General features: G+C 38.8%; 1 protein-coding gene across 4 annotated transcripts in view; it reads right to left on the bottom strand.

The window, feature by feature from the left end:
• Positions 1 to 23,690, bottom strand: part of LOC127419935 (intermembrane lipid transfer protein VPS13D-like) — a 69,717-nt gene extending 46,027 nt beyond the window's left edge. For 2 of the 4 annotated variants that reach the window (XM_051661758.1, XM_051661762.1), the window contains exons 1-28: positions 21,602 to 22,091; positions 20,864 to 21,056; positions 17,220 to 17,297; positions 14,418 to 14,608; positions 14,061 to 14,141; positions 13,822 to 13,938; positions 13,636 to 13,740; positions 13,380 to 13,550; positions 13,078 to 13,178; positions 12,741 to 12,909; positions 12,492 to 12,593; positions 11,894 to 12,095; positions 11,532 to 11,714; positions 11,301 to 11,431; positions 11,115 to 11,181; positions 10,833 to 11,009; positions 10,612 to 10,742; positions 10,393 to 10,525; positions 8,036 to 10,288; positions 7,543 to 7,694; positions 6,366 to 7,451; positions 5,711 to 5,801; positions 5,433 to 5,559; positions 5,117 to 5,297; positions 3,261 to 3,485; positions 1,700 to 1,868; positions 521 to 734; positions 161 to 332 (exon numbers count right to left, since the gene is read on the bottom strand). In XM_051661758.1, coding sequence (XP_051517718.1) covers positions 161 to 332; positions 521 to 734; positions 1,700 to 1,868; positions 3,261 to 3,485; positions 5,117 to 5,297; positions 5,433 to 5,559; positions 5,711 to 5,801; positions 6,366 to 7,451; positions 7,543 to 7,694; positions 8,036 to 10,288; positions 10,393 to 10,525; positions 10,612 to 10,742; positions 10,833 to 11,009; positions 11,115 to 11,181; positions 11,301 to 11,431; positions 11,532 to 11,714; positions 11,894 to 12,095; positions 12,492 to 12,593; positions 12,741 to 12,909; positions 13,078 to 13,178; positions 13,380 to 13,550; positions 13,636 to 13,740; positions 13,822 to 13,938; positions 14,061 to 14,141; positions 14,418 to 14,608; positions 17,220 to 17,297; positions 20,864 to 20,960 — 6,906 coding nt within the window. In that variant the 5' untranslated portion in view covers positions 20,961 to 21,056; positions 21,602 to 22,091. Of the gene's footprint in view, positions 1 to 160; positions 333 to 520; positions 735 to 1,699; positions 1,869 to 3,260; positions 3,486 to 5,116; positions 5,298 to 5,432; positions 5,560 to 5,710; positions 5,802 to 6,365; positions 7,452 to 7,542; positions 7,695 to 8,035; positions 10,289 to 10,392; positions 10,526 to 10,611; positions 10,743 to 10,832; positions 11,010 to 11,114; positions 11,182 to 11,300; positions 11,432 to 11,531; positions 11,715 to 11,893; positions 12,096 to 12,491; positions 12,594 to 12,740; positions 12,910 to 13,077; positions 13,179 to 13,379; positions 13,551 to 13,635; positions 13,741 to 13,821; positions 13,939 to 14,060; positions 14,142 to 14,417; positions 14,609 to 17,219; positions 17,298 to 20,863; positions 21,057 to 21,601; positions 22,092 to 23,672 lie in introns of those variants that run through there. The other 2 variants (XM_051661759.1, XM_051661760.1) reach the window with 2 other exon arrangements.
• Positions 23,691 to 26,990: the final 3,300 nt, after the last annotated feature.

The following is a 26,990-nucleotide window of genomic DNA, read 5'->3' as shown; positions in this document are numbered from 1 at the left end:
ATTTATAAACAAATCAGTCATAGACCTGAAGAAGACCGGTCTTCATAATTTATATAGCAAAAGAAAAATTGATAAGCGAAAGCCCATTATAATTAGAAGCATCATAATTTTTCATAATACATAAACATAGTATATAGGCAGGCTGCAGTAAAAGGCTTACATAGGTGCTTGGGTCCTGGAGGTTGTAAGGTCTGAGGAACTCCTCTACGGGCTCTCCCAGGTTGTGCTCAAGGAGGCCACGGATCAGCTGATACCTCTCCAGGTCCAGGGAGCAGTGGACAGAAGACAGACTGCCATGGATGGACATATCTGGGACAGCATGACTCAACTCCCTGAGACAAGTGTAGATGAAAGAACATGGCAAAACAAAATTGAAACTAAGACTCCTATTTTTTCTAAAATGGTAGTATGGTCGAACAGGAATTTAGAGGCTCACTGCTGTTTCACAAATGTGTCAATATGTTGTACGGTATTCTAAAGTTTACCTTGGCCTATAAGAGAAGACTATAAGGTGCCTTACTTGTCAAGGTTTCGCTCCACTTTCAGCTTTAGATGGCAGCGCTCTTTCAGCAGGCTGTCTCCGCTCCTTTGCACTGAGTAGGATGGGAAGATCAAGTCTGTATCCAGATGCTTCCCGACACTGTCCCATGGCTCACAGGGTAACCGCTCTGCTGCAAATATGTCCATCTCTTGCAGGTCCAGAGCAATGCAGTCCAGCAGACACACATGGTCTTCTGTAACACAAGCACACTTCAATTACCACAAGCCTTTGGGGTACTACATACATAAATATTGGAACAGACAGATTTAAAATTGATTTAGAGAGATTTTAAAATGATTAGAGAAATGGTTCAAATATAGTTATCATTGATATCATTATTTTTGAAAATAGGATGCTAAAAATACTCGACACTGAAGAGTTTAGATTACTTTCACTTGCTATGTTAAGCTATTGGTCTTAAAGGGATAGTTCACCCAAAAATGTGAGTTCTCTCATCATTTACTCACGCTCATGCAATTAGATGTGATACATCGAAGATTTGTTGAAGAATATCTCAGCTCTGTAGGTCTAAACTATGCAAGTGAATGGTGTCCAGAACTTTGAAGGTCCAAAAAGCATTTAAAGGCAGCATAAAAGTAATCCATAAGACTCCAGTGGTTTAATCCATATCTTCAGAATGATATGATAGTTGTGGGTGAAAAACAGATCCATTTTTAGTCTTTTTGTTTTACTATAAATCTCCACTTTCACATTCTTCTTTTATTTTTGGCAATTTACATTCTTTGTGCATATCGCCACCTACTGGGCAGAGAGGATAATTTATAGTAATAGCCATCATATTGCTTCTGAAGATATGGATTAAAACACTGGAGTTTTATGATTACTTTTATGCTGCCTTTATAAGCTTTTTGTACCTTCAAAGTTCTGGTCACCATTCACTTGCATTGTATGGAACCTACAAAGCTGAGATATTGTTCTAAAAATCTTCATTTGTGTTCTGCAGAAGAAAGAAAGTCATACACATCTGGATGGCATGAGGGTGATGAGAGAATTTTCATTTTTGTGTGAACTATCCCTTTAAAGTTAGGGTAAACTTCAGGATTACAACACTTTGTAGGAGGGGTTGGATCTCCTTTGAGATTTATTGTCCACCATTTGTTTCCACTGTGAAATGCATCTCAGATTCTGAATGCTGACCTGGACTAGATGGCACATCTGCTTCAGGGATGCATCCGAGGCTGGTCTGTGGTCTGCCCAGGATAAATCCTGAGCTTGTGCTGGAGCTTGGAGCTTTGGTCTTTTTAACAGACTTTTTCTCACTAGTCTTCCCAGCTCCAGAGGCAGACTGGGCATCCTTCACTCGATCCTTCGAAAAGATTGCAGTGTTAACATACAACCAATGGGAGCTATCATTGAGTTTCCTATAAATGCATCTAAAACATTTATCTTTTTGAATCTGTAAAGAATTTTGAATTGGAAATAAGAAAAAGAAATAAAAAGATCCAGCTCACTTGAAACAAAACCATTTAACTGTAATAATTTTTATATGTAAAATAATCTGACAAAAGTGTAAGAGCGTGCACTGCAGCCTAAATAGTTAAATCAGAACTCAGTCATGCATGGCATCAATTCCACCTCATTTTAGTCCTCTTAAGGTTATTAATTTAAACTCTTCAATACTTTGCTAATCTTCAAAGACATGCATGAATCAATTTTATTATGAATTAAATTTAATTGCTTTCCTTGCAGACTATTTTAAAATGGAATTGAAATCCTGGTTACAGTAAAGAGAGAGGAGATACCATCATATTCCAGTACCAAACAAGAAACACTTCAGTCCAGCACACCCTGATACCTTATAATGGGAGGGATCCTTGTATGAATTAGCATGCAAAATCAAATTCTTCAACAACAAATGACAGGATAAATGTTAAAGTTAATGAACTGATAATGCTAATGTAGGTTTGATATCCACAAAAACTGTAGGCAACCACACAGGTGTTAAATTACATGTGAATACATACCAATATAAAATTTTCTGTGATGCTCTAGTGATCATGCACACTAAGAAGTGGGACTACATCCATGAAGCACTTTCCTCATAGCTTGTTTAAGAGATTTCTTTTATGATATCCACTCCTTTGGGCTTTTAACACTTGAAACTGTTAACTCAGGGTAATTTTTAAACCTGAGTTAACTTAAACCTGGGTAATCTTATTCCATGTTTCACATTGTTCATACTTAACCCTGGGTTAGTAATTCACACCGTATACGTATGGCAATTCGGATTCATAACCCAGGCTAAAAAAGTGACGCTAAGCCTCTTTCAATTATATAAATGTGAAACATTGCTTAAAGGGATAGTTCACCCAAAAATGCTGTTCCAAATCCTTATGACATTCTTTCTTCAGTCGAAAACAGTTAGGCCAGATGTTAGCCTCAATCACCATTCACTATCATTGCATCTTTTTTCCATACTATGAAAGTAATATCTCCTTTTGTGTTCTTTGGAAGAAAGAAAGTCATATGGGTTTGGAAAAACATGTGGGTAAGTAAAATGTAAATTATGCCAGAATTTTCATTTTTGGGGGAAAGGGCATACTGTGAAAAGTCTTTTTATGTTGTGTCCCCCAAGTTGTTTCACATCGTGAAATCGGCATTCTCCAGCTGACCCAAACAAACAATAAAATGCTCCTTAAATGCATCCCACAGGTGCAGAGCGGAAGAATAGTGTGTATATGAGGATGGCAGGACTCACCAGAGAGGGAAAAAAGGTATGTGCCATGGTAAGTTTCTCTACCTTATCTCTGAGAGAGAAGGTGCCATGAGTGCCAGCGGGCAGGAAGCTGTTACGCACTCTGAGTTGGCCCAGGTTGGCCACTATGAGGCGTTTGGAGCGGGAGCTCTCTGGGATCAAGAGGACAGGAGCACCAGCCTCGATGTCCAGCAGCACACGAGCAGCTCGCTGTGGGCGCTCACGCACCTGTAGGTTAGGAACAGAATTAAAACAATCCCCTTTAAAGGTCACTACAGTGACAAGACGGCCTAGAAATAAATGACACCTCACATGGAGACAAAGCCTAACAAGTAATTGCATATTCAACCTTCTAATGTATGTTTGTCTTTCTCAATGCCAATTTAGAGATAATATATCAATGGATGCTTCATAACATGTGGCTCTTTATATTGTCCACTGTTGATGATGCTTAGTCAAATTCATTGCAGAACCACTAGATTATTTACTTTTTCTCTTTGGTACATTTGCTTGAGTCTAAACACAAATATGGTTTGAAGCCCTTGCCAACACTGGTCTGCTTTCATACTGTGTAATGCTGTTCTGAACCTTGGTACGTTAGCAAAATGCTTTCGTCAGGAGCTGTTTACCACTGTTTCACATGCAGCAAATCTTGAAATCCTCAAGTTAGAAATGGAGAACAGAGTTCAACAACACAAAATATACATAGCCATTCTGACCAATGAATTTCCATTATATTTCCAGTCATTTGTGATTTCTGGAAACGTATTTTGAAAAATTATTTTGATTCAGACTGATTCACTAATGAAACATTCAGGCCAATCTGTGAACCATTTAGAACAATGACCTGAAAAGAACCAACTCAAAAGTAGTATTCGCTCAAAAACCAGAAATCACTATGGTTTGCTTGCATGTTCTACTCTATATAAGCTCTAAATATGAACAATATTTAGCTGGTGAAATATTTGAGATCAGAGCTTAACTAGAAAATGTTCATTCACTATATACATTTCCATGACTTTTCCAGGCCTAAAAACACCATTTTAAAATTCCCTGATATTTCCAGATTTTCCATAACATAGAAACCCTGTACATAATCAAAAGCAGTTCAACCGTGAATTGTACCACAGTTCACAATAGCCAAACAACAGACCCCTTTCTTTAACAGACTCAAGTGTAGATCCTTGGTGCAAGCTACAGATCGGAAGATGGCCTTCAAACTACTTTTAGTCAATTTAACCTGGGTCCACACTAAAAGTGTAAAAGCAACATAATTTTCATTGAACCCAGAGATCTGGCCACTTGGAAATCTCTAATTAACAAACCCAACCCATATCAACATATTGCACCATAAAGCCTACTGCATGTAGGCTTAATTAATCAAATCAACATAAACCTGTGAAAAACATGGATTACTGGTGCTTTTGCCACCGTTACATTTAGGATAGAAGACTGAGCAAGAGCAAGACATGAGAGGGCAAGTGAGCTAATGAGTAACTGCTGATCTCTGGCCTGAGGCATGTGAGAGGGGATTAGATCCTGGATAGACAGCTCAGTGTCCAGCCTCATCACCAGTGTCTCCAGTCTGAAAAAAATGGGAGCTGACAACTCTAAGTAATTTTATCTTGTCTCTGCAGGGAAGGATTGAGGGCAACCAGCTGATCACTCAAACGCCAAGCTGTTGTCTGAGCAGCACTGACCGGCCTGTTTTCCCTGGGATATATGCATCATTTACTCTGGCTTGTGGAAAAGTACATGAGGAAGGGTCAAATAAATATTTAAGGATTCAATCTTAACATTTAAACTTATTCTGTCCAAAGGTTAACTTTAAAGAAACAGTGTTAAAACAGCTCACTTACAGCCTGACCCTCACTGGCTGCTCTCTGCCTGCCCAAGACATCCTGTAGCTGCGTGAAGTGTTGGATGAAGGCCACCACCTCAGCCTGGAAGCGCTGGGTATGGACATACTGTACTGAGGCCATCTGGACAGACACCATCATATCATATTCCCGCTGCAGGTAGGGGTCAGGCTCTCCATACCTGGAGATAAGAAAGTCAATATTAAAACGAAATCATCGACAAACTGGCCGATGTCATACCAATCAACTTATGATTGGCAATTGCAAATGCATGACTATATCAAAATGAGGAAGCAGCTGATAGGTGAGAACATACTTGTGTATGTTGTAGACAAGGGCCTCTCCACCACGTGTTGTGAAACGCTCTCTGTATAGATCACCGTGAGGCGTCAAATCACTCAGTGACAGACTTCCCAGTTTCCCTTGCAATGCCAGATCTCCATCTGAATGATTGGCACACAGTATTTAAATATAGCATGTGTCAATTTTTAGAATGAATCTATTTCCCAAAATATATCAAATACAAGTGTTACATCATTCAATGAAGCGCTCTTGAAATTTGACTGTTATAAATTTCATTAGACCCATACGCACCAATCATTTCCACATGTGTAAACAATTTAGAGACACTAGCTTTAGCGAGCTCACTGGTCTTCTTTCTCAATACCAAAGATAAAGAATGAACCTGTGGAGAAAAAGTACAAAAATAATTTAAACAAATATATTATACTGTCCATAATTCACATATTTAGATTGCTGGGGAATTTACAACCCCATTTACATATGGTATTAAGATGTGTTTCAGGTGATCAGATCACAAATTAACAGAAATACAGGTGTAAACAGGGTCCATAACGTTTTGTGGTCACATCACAAAAACCACATAAGGAGGCAGTCAAAAACACATGTGACCACATAACATTTGAGGTGTAAGCGCCAATCCGTTCTGATGCTTCCCGGACAGCAGTGAAGCCCCATCAATGTGGAGAAATAGTGTGCTGTTTTATTGTACTTTCTCTGTTTTATTTTTATTTTTTTTGCGCTTTATTATCGGAGACCCTCCTCTCTTATATAAACACAAGTGGTCACAGGAGATGCATTTCAGATGCATTTTAATATTAGGTGTAAATGGCAGTGTCTCATCTGACCACTTGTGACTGGATTACCTGAGATGCATCCTAAAACCAGGTTTAAACAGGGTCTCAATCATTATATCTACCACTTTCTCACATTATTTTTGTTACAGTACCTTTAAATCTAGCTTAGTGTTGACCCTTTCCTCAAATTCTGGATACAGATCTCCAAGATCATTGAGGGAAGTGTTGTGTAGTGAGTGCTCAGGTGTAGGCTGTGGCATGTTAGTGGTAGGCACTTTCACAGCATGGTTATTAGCAGTAGAGCCAATGCCAAAGAAGTCCAGAATCATAACCCAGGTTTGCAATGTGATGAGAATATCGAGGCAGTTGAAGTCTACATCCACACTACGCCCGATACTGCCATACCGTGTCTTAAACTCAGGGTGCCGCCTATCTACCATGAGCACATTGATATGTACCAAAGAGTCGTCAAAGTCTGATCGTGGGTGCGGAGATGGAGTCTGGCGGGATGGGGATGGGGGAGGGGTGCTGGGGCACTCTGCATCCTTCTTGCTTTTCCGACTGGATGCAGATGGAGTACTGGGATGCCTCTGATAGAACTGGAAGACATTCTGTGTCTCTTCAAAATGTGCTGGAAGTGAGCGTGGCATTTCTGGGCATAAAATGTTGGACGATATCGGGCAAGAATTTGACAAGTACTCTTTAGGACTGAAGGTAGATGGCTTTGGAGCACCTCTGGACACCATGAGGTGTTTGTACTTTGATTCAGAGTTTGGCTCTAGTAAGTCTTCCATTAACAGGGAGTGAAGGGCTAGTTGGATGGACATTGAATGGGGATGATCTTTGGTAAAATCTCCCTCCAGGTCTTGGAAGCGCAAGCTAACCAGGCCTTGAGAGCCCTGGCTGAGATCTCCACTCAATTGCACATGCAGCTCTGAGACCCTAAAGATGGCCCTCACTTGGGTGAAAGAGGGAGGCTGGAGAGGGGGGCTGTCACTCTGCAACGGAAGTGTTGCTGAAAGGCAAGATGACAATGAGGAGTAAGAGAGGCCAACATGAGGAGGGTCCCGGGCAAACAGCCCACCCTGTGGATCAGGAAAGCGGTGTGGTTTATTAGAGGAGGGTGTGGGGGGTGGTGGTGTGGGGGGCTGACTGGGCGTTACTCGCTCATCTTCGATAAAGGAGAGATTATCGAGAGTTTGAAGAACCTGCTCATACACAGGCTTGCAGAGACACACCTGAGAGAAAACATTATATCATTAAAATCTGGAATTTAGATACAAAAAACAATTAATTAACAGTTAGGTCTAATATTCTGTACAGCTTTACCTGGACAGCATTAACAAATCTGCCTTCCACTCTCAGTAGCCCAGTGCTCTGATAAGGCTCTTCACAAGACAAAAAGATAAACTGCGAGTTTTTATCAACAGGAACTTTCTCGACAGTCAGCTGGATGGTGGTATCTTTTAGAATATGAAAAGCTGGAAGAGGGAGAATACAGATGTTTAAACAAGAAAATATGCCTTGGAATGGATATAAAGATGTTTTAAGAGAAATTAAGAGTTTTGCAAACCCCTGTGGCAAACATGCTGCACTTTTGCCACTCATTATTTTCACATAAACAAAGTTTTCTGCCAGACTCTTCATTGTTGCCACAGATTTGCTGCAGGTTCACCAATATCAGTAAAGAGCTGCAAATTTCTGGCAATAATTTGTGGCAAATAGCAATAATGAGGGGCAAAATCACAGCATGTTTTCCAAAACTCTAGATTTTTGTAAATGATAGAGATCATATAGAACTTTTAATAAATTTAAGACTGACCTTTTCCTCGGCTCAGGTAGTCAAAGAAGTCATGGCGTGTAAATTGTGGCTCATTCACAATAATGCTGCCATTATGAGAAGGAGATGGACCAGAAGTGGAGCTACTGTTATGTCGAGATCCTTTCCTCAACACCAGGTTACTTGTATTGACTGAATACAGTCTTATATCCTTTACCTTAACCTGCAGTTTCTCCCCTTCTGAGTCCTGCCCTGCAATAAAGTTTTGAATACTTATGCTCCCCAGGTGTCCAACCAGGAGCTCAGGGTGACCAGGCTTTCTAGGAATAGACACAACAGGGGATTCTATACTGACATCAAGAGTTAGTTTGACCAGAAAGGAATCCAAGCCTTGTTCCTTTTCAGGGACGGAGAAATCCTCATCCTCAAAAGGGTCAATCTTCCAGTTACACTGGCTTTTCCTCCTGGATCTTCTACACGGGGTCTCAAAGAGAGACACCATACCACTGTACTCTGCTGTTTTTGTGGCCAATACAATAGAGACTTTTGTAGCTGCATCCTTCAGCATAGAACGGAAGTTGTCCTCTACCTCATTTGCTGATAAACTGAGTTCTTTTAGGAACTTTGCTGAGTGGTTATAGTGTAGAGATGCCATTTGAAGTTGAAGAGAGCATTCTCCCTGAGACTTTTCTAAAAAGCGAAAACTCAAAGCTTCAGAAGGAGCCATTGCAGTACTGGGAAAAAATGCCACACCATCTGTGGAGGAACTGTCTTCCACACTTCCAATACTGACCACAAACTGACTTCTGCCACCTTCCTGAGTCAAGTCTACAAGCTGGATACATCCTAGAGAGCCATTGACAACCAATCGTCTTCCCATGGAAACGTTGACTTTTGTCCCATTAATACTGGCTGTAGCAATTTTCATGCCTTTCTTCTCACCTCCCAAAACAGTTCCAGTGGCAACAGTTCGCAAAAGCAGCAAATTTAACCTGTGGATTTCTACAGTTAACTTCTTATTCTGGTCATAAGTGGACTGATAGGTCTCCTCGTGGTCTTCTCCATTAGGAAAAGGAGCTAGCTGTTGTGTTGGAGTGTTTTCTTCTTTGGGAAAAGACTGCTGGAGGAATTTCAGAAGCTCTACGATGGTTTCAGGGTTGAGAATGATATCAAGGTTGTTGACCTGCAAGGAGGTGTCCTGAAAAGAGCTGTCCAAGTTCATGGAGGGGCAGTCTGAGCTAACAAACTGATATTCCAATTTAATTAGAGCCTCAAGGTCTCTCAGGGGAGAGCCGTCTGGAGACGTTTTGTCAAAGGCAAGATCTGAGGAGTTCCTGTTTAGACCTAGCAGATCCGGAGATTTACCATCTGAGGAGACAGGTGAGGTGGGCTGGCTCTCTCGAAGACTCCCAGTAGGTACATCAAAACTTAGGTGTTTATGAGATGCAACAAGTAGATCAAAGTCAGAGCCATATGTTTGCAATGTGTCCACAAGGTAAAGCCCGTGGACTGTGAGGGAAACCATAGCATCATAAGGCCGCTTTACAAAATGCGCATTTGTTCCGAACACTTTCAGAACCGAAATATAACGACCTCCACTTTCAACACCAAGCTGCATGTAATTGATATTAAACTCTACAAGAAGAAGTCTGGATTCCACAAGCACCTCTCGAGTATGTTGCTCAAGCGTCATCACACTCTTGGTAAGAGTTTTATCAGAACCCTGGAGCCACTCACTATCTTCCCTTTGAAAAATCTTCTCGTGACGAAGCGTCAGAGGGTCAGGAGATCTGAGATTCTCTCCCTTCTTGTCACCCTTAACTTCATCTGCCCCTGAGCTACCTAGTCTAGCCAAGCAGCTCCTGAGGGCAGTCATTTTCTCCAGGTTGATGTGCACTTTGAGGTCTGGTAGGGTTCCTGAGAGAACAGCCCCTGGAAAATGAGGGTCTGACGTGTATCTCAGTCTTTGCTCTAGCTGCAGTAGCACATTAAATTTCTCAACTACATGAGTGGGGCCCACTTCACTCTCCTGTAGATGTTTCCAGTTGTCTTTATAGTGACCAACCATGATCTGAAGGTCATTGAAAGATAGAGAGTACTTCTCATATAGGTTCCTGCAGACAATTTGGGCACCTTCTGGTGACTTAAGGCTGGTAATATCATGGGACCACTCCAGTCCTTTGACATCCACCTCTTCTGGAGGTGGAGACCCAGGAGGTGTTGCTAGTGGAGTCTGGAACTCTTCATCACTCTCTCCTTCTGTCTGAGAGGTTTTAGGATTTGTTTTATGATCCTCTGTGGGAAAGAAATAAAATTGTCACCAGTGGCAATAAACTGCAATAAATTCAGAATGCATGGAAGGCAACCTCAGAAATTTTTATTTGACTAGAACAAGTTACCATGGGAATTAGTAAGAAGAATACGTCCAAGATCGACCACCACTAGCATGGGGTCTTCAGACTGAAAATCATCTGGGAATATGACTTGAGGGGCACATATATCCAATTTCATAGTCCAGTGCTTACTGTTCTCCTGTGAAAGTAAACCACATCAGAGGTATGACTGAACATCTAATTGAGACTGTGATTTATTTTAATTAAATAAAGCTGTCTCCTTACAATGAACTCTCCAACTAGTAGCTGATCAATGGTTTGTCTGATTTCTGCTTTGGTTTGCATCTTCAGCTTGTTGTATTGCCTCCTGGCTGCTTCAGCCACCCTCAGTTCTAACTCAGATTGATATCCAAACCCTTGAAGAAGTCATATAAACCATGATCTACTGATATTTCACAAAAGCAACCCAAACTTATTTAAACAGGATGCTTTTTCTTAATACACACCTGAGGTGTGGACCCTTCCTTTGTAGAAAAACTCAGCCACTTTCTTGATAGCCTGAGGGTTATAAATAATATTGAGAGGGCTGGTATTGACCTCCAGTCTCCTCTCAACTTTGCTCCTTATTGGATTACGTTCATAAATCATCTCAAAAAGAGGTGATGATGACTCCACATCAGAGGCTGAAAAAATGTTAAATAAAAAGTTACTATATTGTTATTGTTTCTTAGCAGTCAGACATTTATTTATAACTTTGTTTAAGGAAATCATATAACGGTATTACTCACCCAGACTGCTCATTTCTGTGGTGTTAATTTGGCCAAAAGGTTGACTGATAGCAACAACAACTTTATCCTTAGATGAAGAGAAGTAACAAAAAATGCATCGAAACATTTATATTTTTGTCAAAGATATTTTGCAGCACATGCAGATTATTGCACTAACTTTTTATGTGTCAATGGGCAAAATCTAACCGGTTTTGGTGAGACAAGGACAGGAAAGATAGAGCCCTGGGTAGTGAGGTCACGGAGAAACAGCCCACCAAGTTTCACTGTGAGTAAAGAGGACTCAGAGCGAGGAAGAGACTCAACCCCAATGTTTACACCTGTAAAGCAATATAAAGAATATACCATAAAAGTCAAAACAAAAATTTTTACTTTCATTGTAAAAAGAAGTACAATTTAACAAACAAAGGCTGTCTGCACCTGAAAACTCCAGCTGAATGACACCACTCTCACTCAAAAGAGGTTTCTTTTTGTCTTGATGGTAGAGGGTGACAGCTGCTTTCTCAAGTAAAAAGTCCAGCCGTGCAAAGAGATGATCCCTTCTTGTAAAGGTATTCAGTGTTTGTGAATCCTCCAAAGGATCAAAGAGATCATCTGTCTCAGCTGTTTGGAAGACAGGGTTGTCTTATTTGTTGTACATAATGCTGTAGAACTGGTCTACATCAAATGTAATTTGATAAAGATTAACAATAACATTTCCATGAGAAAATAATACAATGAAAAACTTTTCATTCATCATCATAAACCCATGTCCCAAATCCCATCATAAATGGAATACTCACCAAGAATTTCCCACTGTGCAGTGCCTGGTAAAAGGTCATCTGAAACTGGCTGTCCATCTGGCCCTCTTTCAGCACCCCCATACCAACCACCCCAGCCTGGGAACCAAGATTGCAGGTACTGGATCATCCCTGAACTCCCACTTTTAGGGATGGAACCAGTGGGAGAGGAGACAGGGGTCTCGTTTAAGGGCTCTCGCAGACTCTAAATGAATGTGAGGGATATTTAAAGTACATCATTAATTAGAATGATATGGGAATGTTATTTTGATTTTAACAAATTTGCACTATATTTTTCAACTGTCTGACTCCTAAATCATACCGTCTATATGTTTTGGATTTAGTTTGTTTATTTTATTTTTGATTTTCATTGTCTTTGCTCTGTTTTGTGATTTCTGTCTATGCCATGTAAAGCATCTTTGGGTCCTTGAAAGGCGCTATATAAATACAAATTATTATTAAATTCATAAGCTTATGTTGTTACAATTTGAAACATTTCTTCAGTACTAGGAAATGTGATATTACATATCAGGCATGACTTCTCGTTGAACTCTCAAAATGTAATAATATTTGAGCTCTAATGTAAGGCATCTGAGCTTGCCTCAGCAATTTCCTCCTGCTTGCGGAAAGAGACATAAACAGTTTCCCTGAGAATCAGCAGCTCCTCTAGTGTCTGTTCATCCTCAATCCTTTCAATATCACTCTAGACATGCGAAAGAGACAGATTATAAATTAGCATGATTTCAAAACAATGTTCAAGCTCAACAAGCACTCAAAGCTGTGAGCTACTAGAGTGAGAATTTTGAATTGTTGTGTATACTGTTCAATCCAGTAAGTCCATAATTCTTACCTCCTCCTGTGAACTCAAAGTAACTCCCTTAAGCTTCTGGCCATACAAGCTAGTATAGCGTTTGGCATCACACGCCCTGTGCAGTGCAAAATCCCATCTTTCCCGTCTGCGCTGTTCCCTGATCTCATACAGGTTGGCATTAATGGCAAACATCCACCACTGCCGACAGCTTCAACAATAGGGAGACATTATTCTAGTATACAATACTATTGTGAAACAAAGATTTCCAAATTCAGGTTTAACAACAATATGACCATTTAAGAGGATTTAATCTGATTTTGGTTCATATTTTGGTTTCTTTGCAATGGAACTGAAGGGTGAAAATAAATCGTATTACTTTTCATGAATAGAAAGTTTAGGTCTCCATTTTCGAAAAAGCATCTCCCTCTCTCGCCGGTCCAGCTCTTTAAGGAACGCCATGATCTGCTGATACTGAACCTGTAATCAAAGAGAATTTAATTTAGAAATGTTGTTCAGATAAAGTATTTAACAGTCAAAGGCAGTACACATGCAAATGTTTTGTAAAGGAAAAGTCCACATTTGAGATCTCAACAGAATTATCTGAATGTTTTAGATAAAGACAGAAAAATCAGGTAGATAGGTCCCTCCTTGGACATACTACATTGTGCCGTATGTTACCTGTGACAGGCGAATTGAGAGGGGTTCCAGTTGTACTTGGCCCTCAATGCGAGGTGTCTGTCGAGATCTTAACGGCTCCTTGGAGGCATTTCTCCTCACCAACACAGAGGCACACACTGGCTCAAATATATATTGATGCTCACGGCTCTGCATACATTTACTCATCAACTCCTGTAACAGACAAGATTACAGGAAGATGTCAGTATAAGGAGACCACTAGCTTTTGGGCTTTTGAGCGACATTATCATAAATCTACCTGTACTTCTGCTGAGGGAAGATCTCCAAGCATGGTGCACTCTGTGTCCCAGTAGACACTAAATTCACTGATTTCCAGCTCCTTTTGCCGAATAAGCTTCTGAGCCTGTGAGTGACAAGATTCCCTTCCATGTTACAATATGTAAATGCAGAGTCATTTCATGAAGATACAAACACAATAACTCACTGGTTCTTTGGAGCAGTTCTGTGCAGATACATTCTTGATACAAACACCAAAGGCATAGGGTTTCTCAGGGTTGGAAAAATCATCTTCAAATCGCAAATGGACACCTTGAATTTTCAGCTTTTAAAATAAAAAGAAGCATGCGGAATATACATTTTTGCAATTAAAAAATAATACCAGATGAATGCAAGGCAAATGTGAGAATAGAGAAAGAATTGAAATTAGTAAATCAGTCAAATTACCTCAATATTCTCAACAATTCTAGTGACAACAGAGGCTGTGACAGAATACCAGTAAGATTCTCCCTTCTGCTCACATTCACTCTGATGAAGAAAATAAATAGATTGTACACATTTCACAACTTTAAATTGTCCCCACAATGCAGCCATTTTCTAAAACAAATTACTATTACAAGCTAAATTTACATGTGTACTATTTAAAATAGTGTGAGCAAGGATGTAACCAATTATTTAACATTGGGTTGGGGATCAATGGTAACATTTTAAGAATGAGTCATTGAAAAAAAACAGTTTTCCTGGACCACTAAATTAGTCCTCAGTATAAGTTTACAGATGATTTCAACACTCTTTTTTTTTTACCTTCCATTTGTCCTCTAGTGCTTTGAGCAGCTGTTTCTTCTGCTCTCTCTCAGCTTCCCTTTCTCGCACCTCATCATATTCCTGTGTATGGGCCAGGCCAATAATCAGATTCAGCTGCGACATGCAGATGACCCATGGGTCGCTGTGTGGTCGGTAAAATGGAATCTGAAGGGTAATCTTCCCAATGACGCCTGGAAAAAATATTTTTAAAGTATAATACTGTATTTACATTCTAAATATTTATGAATAGCATTAAGCCATATTATAATGGCTGAGAATGTGCACTGGCATATTAATACTTGGAGTTAACTGATTGATTGCAGTATTTAACTCCAAGTATTAATATATGCTCATTACAAACTGTAACACGGCAGCTGTCAACTACAGGAGTAACTGGACAAAGGCTTCTGAGGATAAAAGAAGTGGCACCAAGTATGCACATTCTAGGTACCATCAGATCACTGCTCAAGAATATCCCGATCTTCCTGTTTTGACATACCTTTTCTGTGAAAGAGCTCCCTTAAAGAGATAATTCATCAAACCTGTTTAGGGCTCGATATTAACGCTTGTCTATGACTAGTGGAGTTTAAAAGGGGCAAGTGAAAGAGAATTTAACTTGCCCAGCCGGACAAGTAGCCTGATTAAAGGGGTCATGAAGTGCTTATAATTTTATTATCTTCCTTGAGGTCCAATGATATTGTTATAAATGTTTTTTTTTTTTTTGCAACAAAACAGTCACAATTTAGTAATATATGATAATTTTCCACCCTGTTTTTGGCCCTCTGTCTGAAACGCTCGGTTTTGGCCTAAATGCCTCCTTAAAACTTCAATGTAAACACCCACTGTTATGGTTGGCTAACATCGTGCAGCCCCTCAAATTCAGTAAACTAAATCGGAAGAGAATGAACAAGCCCCTCAACATTATAAAACAAAATTTCAGGCTTTACACACAACACACATCCAACACATTGCATTCAAATATATTAAACTGTTCACCTCAAGCACAACTGTTAACTGTTATGGTGTTAGCACCATAAACCATCAAACAGTCAAGACATTTGAAATATTCATGAATGAAATGGTTTACCTATATTTTTTATCTGGTCCATGTGTTTTTTAACTGCCCCATCCTTCAATAACAGTTCGTTTGCAAAGCTTGAATCGTATTATGACTGCTTCACAAACAATCCATGCTTAATGAGCCGAAAAAATGAACACATAAAGTCTAAACACAGTTAAATGATGCACACACATACTGAAGGCGCACTAAGGTGCACATCGCCGGAAACACATCGAAACGGTAAAAGATGTCCATCTATGTTTACATACACCAACAATTAAAAATATCGCAGATGTGCGAAAGAACGTGTCCATGATACGTTTGTGTTCAAAGCAACAAGAAACAGCAGCTGAATGAAAGAGAATTGCTTCTCCCTTTCAGAGTTGCAACTTCACACGCGTCTTTTAAAAGCGGCAAGATACACGGCAGCGGTCAAAGAGTCTGTACAGTTCATGTTCATATACAAAATAATTCAAATAGTCCAGATGGGTCCTCTTTGGTGTTATGTTAAGAAAAGTTAGCCATCTAGTAAAACGTAAGTGTGAAGTGTTGTAAGTGTAAATGTAACCTCATAGACCTGCTGTTGTCTAGTGTGTCGTTAATATTAATCAAACAACCATAACAAGAAAACGAGAAAAATCTCACTGCTCTTGGCTGGATAACTTTAGTAGCTTTAAAAAGTATTAATGTATTAGAATCATACAGTGAAGACCAGTAGTAGTTTTATGTTGCATTTTATTCTGACTGTTTACTTGAATACTTGATACTGCTGATTAAAAAAAAGCACTGTTTTCTTAATTTGTATTTTTTTTTCTATTATTTTTAATTTATTTCTATTCATTGCTGTTTTTGTATTACTGACTGTTTACTAGTCTTAAATAATTACTTGAGAACTTGAAACATTTCTTATATAAATAACAAATTAGTTCATGTTATTATTTGTGGTATTGAAGCTGGTATCGAGAATTGTCAAATTTCATTTCTGACAACTGAAATGTTGGTATTGTGACAGTGAATATGTTGTGCATGGTAGATCTTCCTGTAATAACATGATGAAAAAGTAGAACTGTGATTGAACTGTGAGCACCCCTGCTGTAAATGATGGCAATGCTGGCTTTTCTTTATTTGACTATTGTACTTAACATAATATAACTACCATATGACAATAGCCTTCTCCCCTACCCAGCACGGTTTACATTTCCGTCGCAGAGAACCAAGTCAATTGCATAAAATTAGATTGGGCATCTGTCGTAATTTTAGAAAACAAACAACAGAAACTTTGACATGTTACTTGAGCATGTAACTGTAATTACTTAAAAGTCCTTTTTTCTCCCTGGAAAAGTAACATTGATAATTGCACAAGTGAATGACCAATTTACTTGACTGAAGTACAAACAGATGACAATACTTAATGTCGATCCCTGTGTTTGCCTTTCTTTTGTATGTGGACCACAAAAGGACATGTTAGGCAGAATGTTAGTCACTATTCGATTTCTTTCCATCTTTTTTCCATACAATGAAAGTCAGTGGTGACTGAGGCTGTCATTCTGCTGAACATTTTTGTTCCAAAGAAGACAGAAAGGCCTACGGGTTTGGAACCACATGAGGGTTAATAAATAATGACAATTTTCATTTTTGGGTGAACTATCCCTTTAATGACACAATAAAGATCACGACAAAAATTCAAGACAGAGCTGACATTAAGATTGATGTGTATAATATGCCATGTGCAAAACACTAACCTGCTTTGACCTCAAAGGGCAGATCAAATCCTCTTAGTGCATCTTTTCTTAGTGGGAGATTCTCCAACTCTACTGCACCTGGATCATAACAAAATGATACGCAACACAGAAGTGTAAGCACTGGTTAGCACAGATAGTAAGTAACACTTAACAATAAGGTTCCATTAGTTCTTGCATTAGGTATCATGAAATAACAATGAACAATAAACACTCACTGAGCACTTTATTAGGAACACCTGTACACCTACTTATTCATGTGATTATCTAATAAGCCAATCGTGATTTTTCCAGTCATTCATGATTACTGGATACTGATTTTTTTTAATAATTTAATAGAGATTACACTTAAAAGAGCTATTTCTAGTCAATGAAATATTTTAAAGCTGAGCATAACTAGAAAAAAGCGCACACACCACTTTATTAGGGACACCTGTACACCTACTTATTCATTAGGGTTGCCACGGTGTACGGTGTTACCAGTTTTACTCGGTACAAGGGACAACACTGGTGTGAAATTTTATATCAGGTAAAAGGGGGAAACATTATGAATGGAACTTCTGATATCAACACAATAGCCTAACGAATAGAATAGCCTTAAATAAAGAATAGTTGCCTAACGAAGAGTTTGCGACCCATGATAAATGAACCTAAATAGCGCATTGAAAGCCAGATGTTCTTTACCAACGTATTCAATTAAACAGGCAGCAAAGTACGCGCACTGACAGAAGACGTTTAATTGCAGGTAGCGAATATAATGTGCATGGTGACTAATTGTAAGACTTCTTGAATTCAGAATGACACAAGAAATGCTATTAGACACGCAGACACGTGCTTGAAGAAACACACTTAATTATATTTTTAAGAACAGATAACAGAAAAGCCGTCTATACACACGTCTGATGCGCTGTTTGTTCGGAGATGCGCAGTCCCGTGGAACACGCGTATGTAAAGGGTTCTCACTCTTTCTTTGTTTCAGTCTTCTGAAATGTTTTTGCAAGAACAGTATTGTCTATGAGAATGTTGCAAATGACAGCTCAGGAGGTGCTCTGAGTTCAGTTTGCTTTATTTCCACAGAGCAGTTCATTGTGAGCGCAACTCTATAGGGTCACTTTATATATACACTACACATCTGTGATTAAATGAAACACGTTCATCTCGAACCATGATTTATATTTCAGTGATTATCATCATCATTAAAATTATTATGTTTACATTTATAATTGTTTTTAGATCTTAATACGTACTTAATAGTTAATATTTTTCTGCCTGTTGTCATAGACTGATAGTTGCCTGACAGTAAATGGAAAGGTAGTTATATATGATTTTTTTTTTTTTTTACCACTTCGTTATTTTAATTGCTTTTTCATTTCATTTGAAGTGCCATTTGAATTTAGAAATGTCTTTGGTTTAAGTTTTTCGTTTTTTAAATAAATGAATTTGATTTTCAATGCAAAATCATTAAAGCAAGAATATTCACCAATCCCTCAGCCGAGGGGTTGACGATGTAATTGGATATTGTGATATATAGTGGGAACACGAAAATTACCCCATAGTAACTGCTGATCTCCTGGGATTTTCACGCAAAACAGTCTCTATAGTTTACTCAGAATGGTGCCAAAACCAAAATAACATCCAGTAAGCAGCAGTTCCGTGGACGGAAACAGCCTGTTGATGAGAGCGGTCAACAGAGAATGGCAAGACTGTTTCGAGCTGACAGAAAGGCTACGGCAGCCCTCTACATTGCAAGTAAATCACTCGCATATGCGAGTAAATTTCGCACTGTGCGACCAAAAAACATCTGATATTAGCCACTGGCAAGTAAATATTAACATTTAACTCACCAGTGATAGAGTTGTGTAGTGTCGAAGCACCGAGGCCCTTTTACTGAATAAAAAGCAGTTGATTAAGAAGCTGGATTCAGCCACGTCTTTCCCTGCATGCTGTCTCATGAGCGTGCAGGAAAAAGCACTTGTGTCTCATTTAGTTGAACTCCGAGCATCTCAGAGAACCGCACCGCTTGATGAACCACTTCTCAAGTGCTCTGATGTGCACGGCGTCTACAGAGGCTTGTGCCAAACTCCCGTGAAAATATAAACAAGGTATAAACGTATTAATTTTGTGAACGCAAAGAGCTCCAGTTTCACTTAAAGGCCATATAATGGCAAATGTCCATGGTCATTGTGGGTTTATTCACACAGTGTTAATAACATGCAGTGAGACAGAGGAGATGCCCTGCTCTATTTCTGTGGAGATGATAAAATGCAAGAAACAGAATCTCAAAGTCTTCCTTCATGAGAAATAAGGGCTTGTGAATTAATCAGAGAGCCTTAAAATAATGTGTGAAAGTGAAGAATTTAAAGCAGAAATATTTTACTATTGCATAATATAATATAATATAATATAATATAATATAATATAATATAATGTAATATAATATAATATAATAGCTATACAGGTTGGCTGGGTTACAAAAGAAGCAAAAGAAAACAAAACACTGAAAAAGTAAGAGAGATATATTTGAGTTATTTAGTATATAGTATATTTTTATAATTAAAATATTATTTTAATTATTTTACATTTGATACTTTTATATGTGACTGTCATTCATATGTTTTTGAAGCCTGAAAAGGAAATCATATACCCTTATTTTATTATCTGACCCAAGCTAAATTTGTATAAATGACTTTTGTATGCATGAAGCACACATAGTGAGTTTGTATGGTAATTAATCGTCATATTCATGAAACACCTAAAACAGACAATTAATCATCATAATCGCAATTATTTGTTTGACAATTAATTGTCTGCCAAATTTCACAATCGTGACCCCTAATTTTCATTATTAGGTTCCTGCCTTGTGAATTTTGTTAAAATTGTGTACGAAATTTCAAACAGTGACAACAGCTTGTATCATTATTAAAAATGTGATTTCATGACATCAAATAAATTGACAATGTGAAATTTGTAAATTTTTAAAAAGCTAAAATGTGATTAAAATCATAAAGCAAAATCGAAAAAAAAATTACAATATTCTATATTGCGTGAATATATATGAAGAGGCCCCCTCTCTCAGTTTGCTTAATATATTTTTTAGCTACGTTATGCTTACATGTCGTCAAAAGTCTGGCGAGTAAAAATAAAAATTTACTAGCCAATGACGATTCTTTCTCCAACATGATTGTAGAGGGTTGTAAGGTAACTCAGATAACCACTCTGTAAAATTGTAGTGAGCAGAATATCAAACCTTGAGGCGGATGAGCTACAACTGCAGACCACGTCAGACACTTTATTAGGACCATAGTGTTCCTAATAAAGTGCTCAGTGAGTGTCATTTTATAGCATTTATTAAACTTTGCTCATGTTAATTAAAATACAATTGATAATTGTTAGTTCATAATGCATTAACTACTATTAACATATACAACTTTGGATCTTAAAAATGTATAAATTGAAATTATCATTAACTAAGATTAACAAATGCTGTAAAAGTATAGTTCATTGTTAGTTCATGTTAACTAATGTAGTTAAGTTAACAAATGGAACCTTATTGTAAAGTGTTACCACACAGACCAAAAAAGGTCTCTCCTTTTTCTTTTTCTTTTTTCTTTTTTTTACAAACTATTACAACAAATCCATCCAAATACCTTTAAGAAGAGCAATGGAGAGCTGGTCTGTGTTTAGGTTGCTCACATATTTGCCCAGGTATGTGTTGAGCACCCAGGCAACAAGTCCCTCCAACATTATAGAAAGGGAATCATGCACTGGGACTAGTAAATTGAAGTAAATCTTTGTGGGCAATGAACTTCACAGTTAGTGCTCACTCCAGTCATTTGAAGTCTGGGAAATCAAAGAAAGACAAACATAAATTCCAAAAACTGCAACAAAGTTTTGCAGCTTTACTTTTAAACACATCTGACATGTCAAAACAAAGATGAAAGACCACATGCAATCACTTGAAATAAACAGACTGCAACCCAAAGTACAATATCAGTTTTATCAGACTGTTTTACGTATCTGCTAGTCTATTTCTATGCAGTTCTTTCAAGTATAATCTGAAAAAGTAGCAATGGTGCTGGAGCATATTTAAAACAGTATATTACATTTTATCAGAGAGTCTATATAACAACTGTCACAGTCAGTACTTTTGCTCTGACTATGACTTTGACATACACTAACTCTATGATAGACTGCTTCTAGTTTTGTTTATCTAGATAACTTTCATTACCCTCGACTTAAATTTGGCAAAACAAGCAGATAACGGTGGCCTTATGGTCAATTCCGATTCAGTTGTAGCAGTACTGTTTAAACTCATTAAGAGCATGACACATGAAACTCATTTAAGGGGAATGTCTTAGCCCACACCACTGTAGTGATCAACTTACCATTGTCATGAGACCTCCAGTGCTCTGTTCCTAGGTCAGCCGCAGTCTATGATCATTTCAGTCCGTGTAAAGTGAAGACCTCACTTTCCCCGTCCTTTTCTCAGAAGCGAAACTGTCCTTGCTGCACAAAAAAGCATTTAAAATATCCTTTGGCTTTTAGCGACCGTTACATAACACACCTCAACTGACACCACCGGTGTGACTGGATAAAAACAAAGCAAAGTCAGGCGAGAACAAAACAACACAGATCTCTCTGGCTCAAAGGCAGTGACACAGCTCTGTTAGCCCGAGCGCTCGTCCTTCAGCTCGTCCACTGCCTGTTAACTTTACAACATGACGAACTACAGGACAGAGCTGCCAGTCACAGTTCGTAGTTGTCTCAGTATTTGTCTTTTAGACTTTGTCTTTACACTGCGAAATGCGCCCTGATCTCAAAGCACCATTTGTTGTGGGTCCTCTGCGCTCATCTCTAAACTTCCATCATGTCAAACTGAAATTATCCGACGCTTCCGGTCACGTGCCAAAACAAAACGATTACGAACGTTTCTACGCCATTGAAGCGACGTGATCTTCATGTGACACCTAGCGTTTGGAGGTCGATTGTCTATTAATGTTTGTCTTGTTATAAATATTAGCTCAGTTGTTTATTTTATTTTTTTTTTATTTTTTTTTTAGCAAAGTTATACAATAAATCGCCATACGATATCAGATCAAGTTATTATTGTGTAAGCGTATGTGTCACGTCAGTTTGTGGAGGTGCAGTTCCAGTTTTGCACATTTGGCGGCAGATTTCCACAAACAGCTCTGGAAAAAAATTAAGAGACCACTGCAAAATTATCCGTTTCTCTGGATTTACTATTATAGGTATGTGTTGGAGTAAAATGAACATTTTTGTTTTATTCTATGAAGTACTGACAACATTTCTCACAAATTCCAAATAAAAATATAGTCATTTACAGCATTTATTTGCAGAACATGACATCTGTTTAAAATAACAAAAAAGATGCATAGTTCATATTCATTTTTAAACAACACAATACTAATGTTTTAACTTAGGAAGAGTTCAGAAATCAATATTTGGTGGAAAAACCCAGATTTTCAATCACAGCTTTCATGTGTCTTGGCATGCTCTATACCAGTCTTTCACATTACTGTTGGGTGACTTTATGCCACTCCTGATGCAAAAATTCAAGCAGCTCGACTTTGTTTGATGGCTTGTGGTCATCCATCTTCCTCTTGATCACATTCCAGAGGTTTTCAATGGGGTTCAGGTCTGGAGATTGGGCTGGTCATGACAGGGTCTTGAGCCGGTGGTCTTCCATCCACACTTTGATTGACCTGGCTGTGTGGCAAGGAGCATTGTCCTGCTGGCAAAACCAATCCTCAGAGTTGGAGAACATTGTCAGAACAGAAGGAAGCAAGTTTTCTTCCAGGATAACCTTGTAAGTGGCTTGATTCATGCGTCCTTCACAAAATGAATCTGCCTGATTCCAGCCTTGCTGAAGCAACCCCAGATCATCACCGATCCTCCACCAAATTTCACAGTGGATGTGAGACACTGTGGCTTGAAGGCCTCACCAGGTCTCCATCTAACCATTAGATGACCAGGTGGAGGATCCAGAGTTGTGAGTGTTGGCATCTATAGGGGTGTTTTTCCCAAAATATTGGTGAAGGGAGAAGTTTAATTTTCATATATTAACAGACCAAAGACTTACTTTATGGACTACCTTTATTTTAAAAGTAAATCTGAAGTGTTTCCCCCTCGACCACATGTGGATTTCCTTTTACAAAACTAAACCTAGTACGTAAAATAACTCTGGTGCACAGTGTTGTAGTCGAGACCAGCTCATCCGAGTCCAGTCCAAGACCAGTACCATGTATCACAAAAAAGTTTTTGTTTTTAACTAGTGATCTTATAAACATGAATATTAATGCATCTCATAATCTTCGAAGTGGAAACAAATAATTATATTAGGCGAATTGTTGCATGGCAATGGAACTATTTTTTCTTCCGCTCATCATGACGTGCCAGAATTGCTAAAATACACTAGCAGTCACAGACAGCACTCACCCTTTCAGGCTGTGTCTGGTTTGGAAGGCTGCGTGCTAGGTAGGACGCGTCCTTTGAAGGCTGCAGTATACCGAGTGTTCTCCTTTAAACAAGTTTCGTTTAAACGAGACGGCCTTCGTAGGACAAACGGAAACGAAACGTAACATGGTTGCTATGACAGCACGCCACTCTTTAACAAGCGCGAGCGCTTTGAGTGAGAAGGGAACAAAGTCCCTTTAGAAGGGAATGTATGAGGTACATTTTAGGAGAGTTATAATGATGTAAAGAGAAAATAAAATAGAATTTACAGGTGTAGTTTTAGCCTAATACTTTATTTTAATTATATATTAATATAATTATACATATTATATACTCTGCACCCATCTACTGAGGTACTTCAACTTGGGAATTAACATTCCTTGCGTTTGAACATCATATTTACGGGCAAATTGGCGTTATTTTTTTTAGACATTTCCATTGAAGCAAAGAATTGTGGGTTGTGAGTGCCCAGAAAGATACACCCCATGCATCCTTCGAATTCCCGAGAAATAAGGTTGCATTCGAAGTGTCCTATTGGCTTTTATGAAAACTCGATGACGTATGCGGCAGAGAAATGCGACCTCCAGAGGACGCATCCTTCCAAACGAGACAGCCTCAGTCACAGCGCTCGTTCAAAGAGGGAGCAGTGCTTTCCTGATGTAATGACAGAAAAACTGCATCTGGAGTTATTCACAACAAGTAATGACAAACCTAGACATGACATTTATAATAATGGTCTTGTGTGACAATTTTTACAGGCTTATTTAAATTCAGAGGTGGTAAAACATTGATAATGATCTGTAATTCTCGTTGATAAATGATACCCTTATGAAAACTACCCATGGATTTACTGTAGTAATACTGTATTAACCATGACTAGTAACCACGACTGTAGTAACCATGTTTTTGTTTTTTTGGCAGTAACAAAGGTTTTGATACAGTTAACCATGGTTTTACTACAGCATTACTGTAGTATCCATATAGTAACTTATATGATAATATCTATGGTTAATTTTTTGGTTTTATATGTGGCTTATACTTACAGATTTTTAAAGGGTAAACAAAGCAGCCAATTTAAGTTACTCATTTTATCTAAAGAATTAATCAAAATTCAATTTAAAAGAGGTACCGGTATTGGTATCGATATCAGCAATATTGGCCTAAAAGTACTTGGTATCAGATCGAAAAGAAAATTAGTGGTATCGCCCATCCCTACCAGCCAGGTCTCCTAAGCAACCAAATTGGCCTGTTTGCTAGGGAGGGTAGAGTCACATGGGGTAACCTCCTTGTGGTTACTATAATGTGGTTCGCTCTCGGTGGGGTGCGGTGAGTTGTGCGTGGATGCAGCGGTGGATGGCGTGAAGCCTCCACACGCGCTGTCTCCACAGTAACACGCTCAACAAGCCACGTGATAAGATGCGTGGGTTGACGGTCTCAGACGCGGAGGCGACTGAGATTCGTCCTCCGCCACCCGGACTGAGGCGGGTCACTATGCCACCACGAGGACTTAGAGTGCATTGGGAATTGGACATTCCAAATTGGGGAGAAAAAGGGGAGAAAATAAGAAAAAAATTAATAAACCTCATTTATTATTTTCTTAAGCATATGTTGGTTAAAACATATTGCAAGTTGAGCAGGGGCGTGTCCAGGATTTGTTTGCCAGGGGTGGCAAAGGGGTGGCAAGAAGCGAGTAAGGGGTTGCATCCAGTAAGTTCGTCTGACAAACAAGGGGTTGTGCATGGGGCCAATTTTTGGAGGGTTTAAAGGCAGAAATGTGAAGCTTGTAATTTTATAAAAGTGCTTACAGTTGGAGTCAGAAGTTTACATACACTTAGGTTGAAGTCATTAAAACTAATTTTTTAACCACTCCACAGATTTAATATTAGCAAACTATAGTTTTGGCAATTTGTTTAGGACATCTCCTTTGTGCATGACATGAGTAATTTTTCCAACAATTGTTTACAGACAGATTGTTTCACTTTAAATTGACTATATCACAATTCCAGTGGGTCAGAAGTTTACATATACTAAGTTAAATGTGCCTTTAAACAGCTTGGAAAATTCCAGAAGATGACGTCAAGCCTTTAGGCAGTTAGCCAATTATCTTCTGATAGGAGGTGTACTGAATTGGAGGTGTACCTGTGGATGTATTTTAGGGCCTACCTTCAAACTCAGTGCATCTTTGCTTGACATCATGGGAAAATCAAAAGAAATCAGCCAAAGACCTCAGAAAAATATTGTGGACCTCCACAAGTCTGGTTCATCCTTGGGAGCAATTTCCAAATGCCTGAAGGTACCACGTTCATCTGTACAAACAATAGTACGCAAGTATAAACACCATGGGACCACGCAGCCATCATACCGCTCAGGAAGGAGACACATTCTGTCTCCTAGAGATGAATGTAGTTTGGTGCGAAAAGTGCAAATCAATCCCAGAACAACAGCAAAGGAACTTGTGAAGATGCTGGAGGAAACAGGTAGACAAGTATCTATATCCACAGTATAACGAGTCCTATATCTACATAACCTGAAAGGCTGCTCAGCAAGGAAGCTGTAAAAAAGCCAGATTACAGTTTGCAAGATCTTACTTTTTGGAGAAATGTCCACTGGTCTGATGAAACAAAAATGTAACTGTTTGTCTATAATGACCATCGTTATGTTTGGAGGAAAAAGGGTGAGGCTTGCAAGCTGAAGATCACCATCGCAACCGTGAAGCATTGGGGTGGCAGCATAATGTTGTGGGGGTGCTTTGCTGCAGGAGGGACTGGTGCACTTCACAAAATAGATGGCATCATGAGGAAGGAAAATTATGTGGATATATTGAAGCAACATCTCAAGACATGCAAATGGGTCTTCCAAATGGACAATGACCCCAAGCATACCTCCAAAGTTGTGGCAAAATGGCTTAAGGACAACAAAGTCAAGGTATTGGAGTGGCCATCACAAAGCACTGACCTCAATCTGATTGAAAATTTGTTGGCAGAACTGAAAAAGCATGTGCGAGCAAGGAGGCCTACAAACCTGACTCAGATACACCAGTTCTGTTTGGAGGAATGGGCCAAAATTCCAGCAACTTATATTGAGAAGCTTGTGGAAGGCTACCCAAAACGTTTGACCCAAGTTAAACAATTTAAAGGCAATGCTACCAAATACTAACAAAGTGTATGTAAACTTCTGACCCACTGAGAATGTGATGAAAGAAATAAAAGCTGAAATAAATCCTTCTCTCTACTATTATTCTGACATTTCACATTCTTAAAATAGTGATCCTAACTGACCTAAGACAGGGAATATTTTCTA

The sequence above is a fragment of the Myxocyprinus asiaticus genome, chromosome 29, assembly GCF_019703515.2.
Source record: "Myxocyprinus asiaticus isolate MX2 ecotype Aquarium Trade chromosome 29, UBuf_Myxa_2, whole genome shotgun sequence".
Lineage (NCBI taxonomy): Eukaryota > Metazoa > Chordata > Actinopteri > Cypriniformes > Catostomidae > Myxocyprinus > Myxocyprinus asiaticus.
This window is presented reverse-complemented; position numbering and strand designations above follow the sequence as displayed.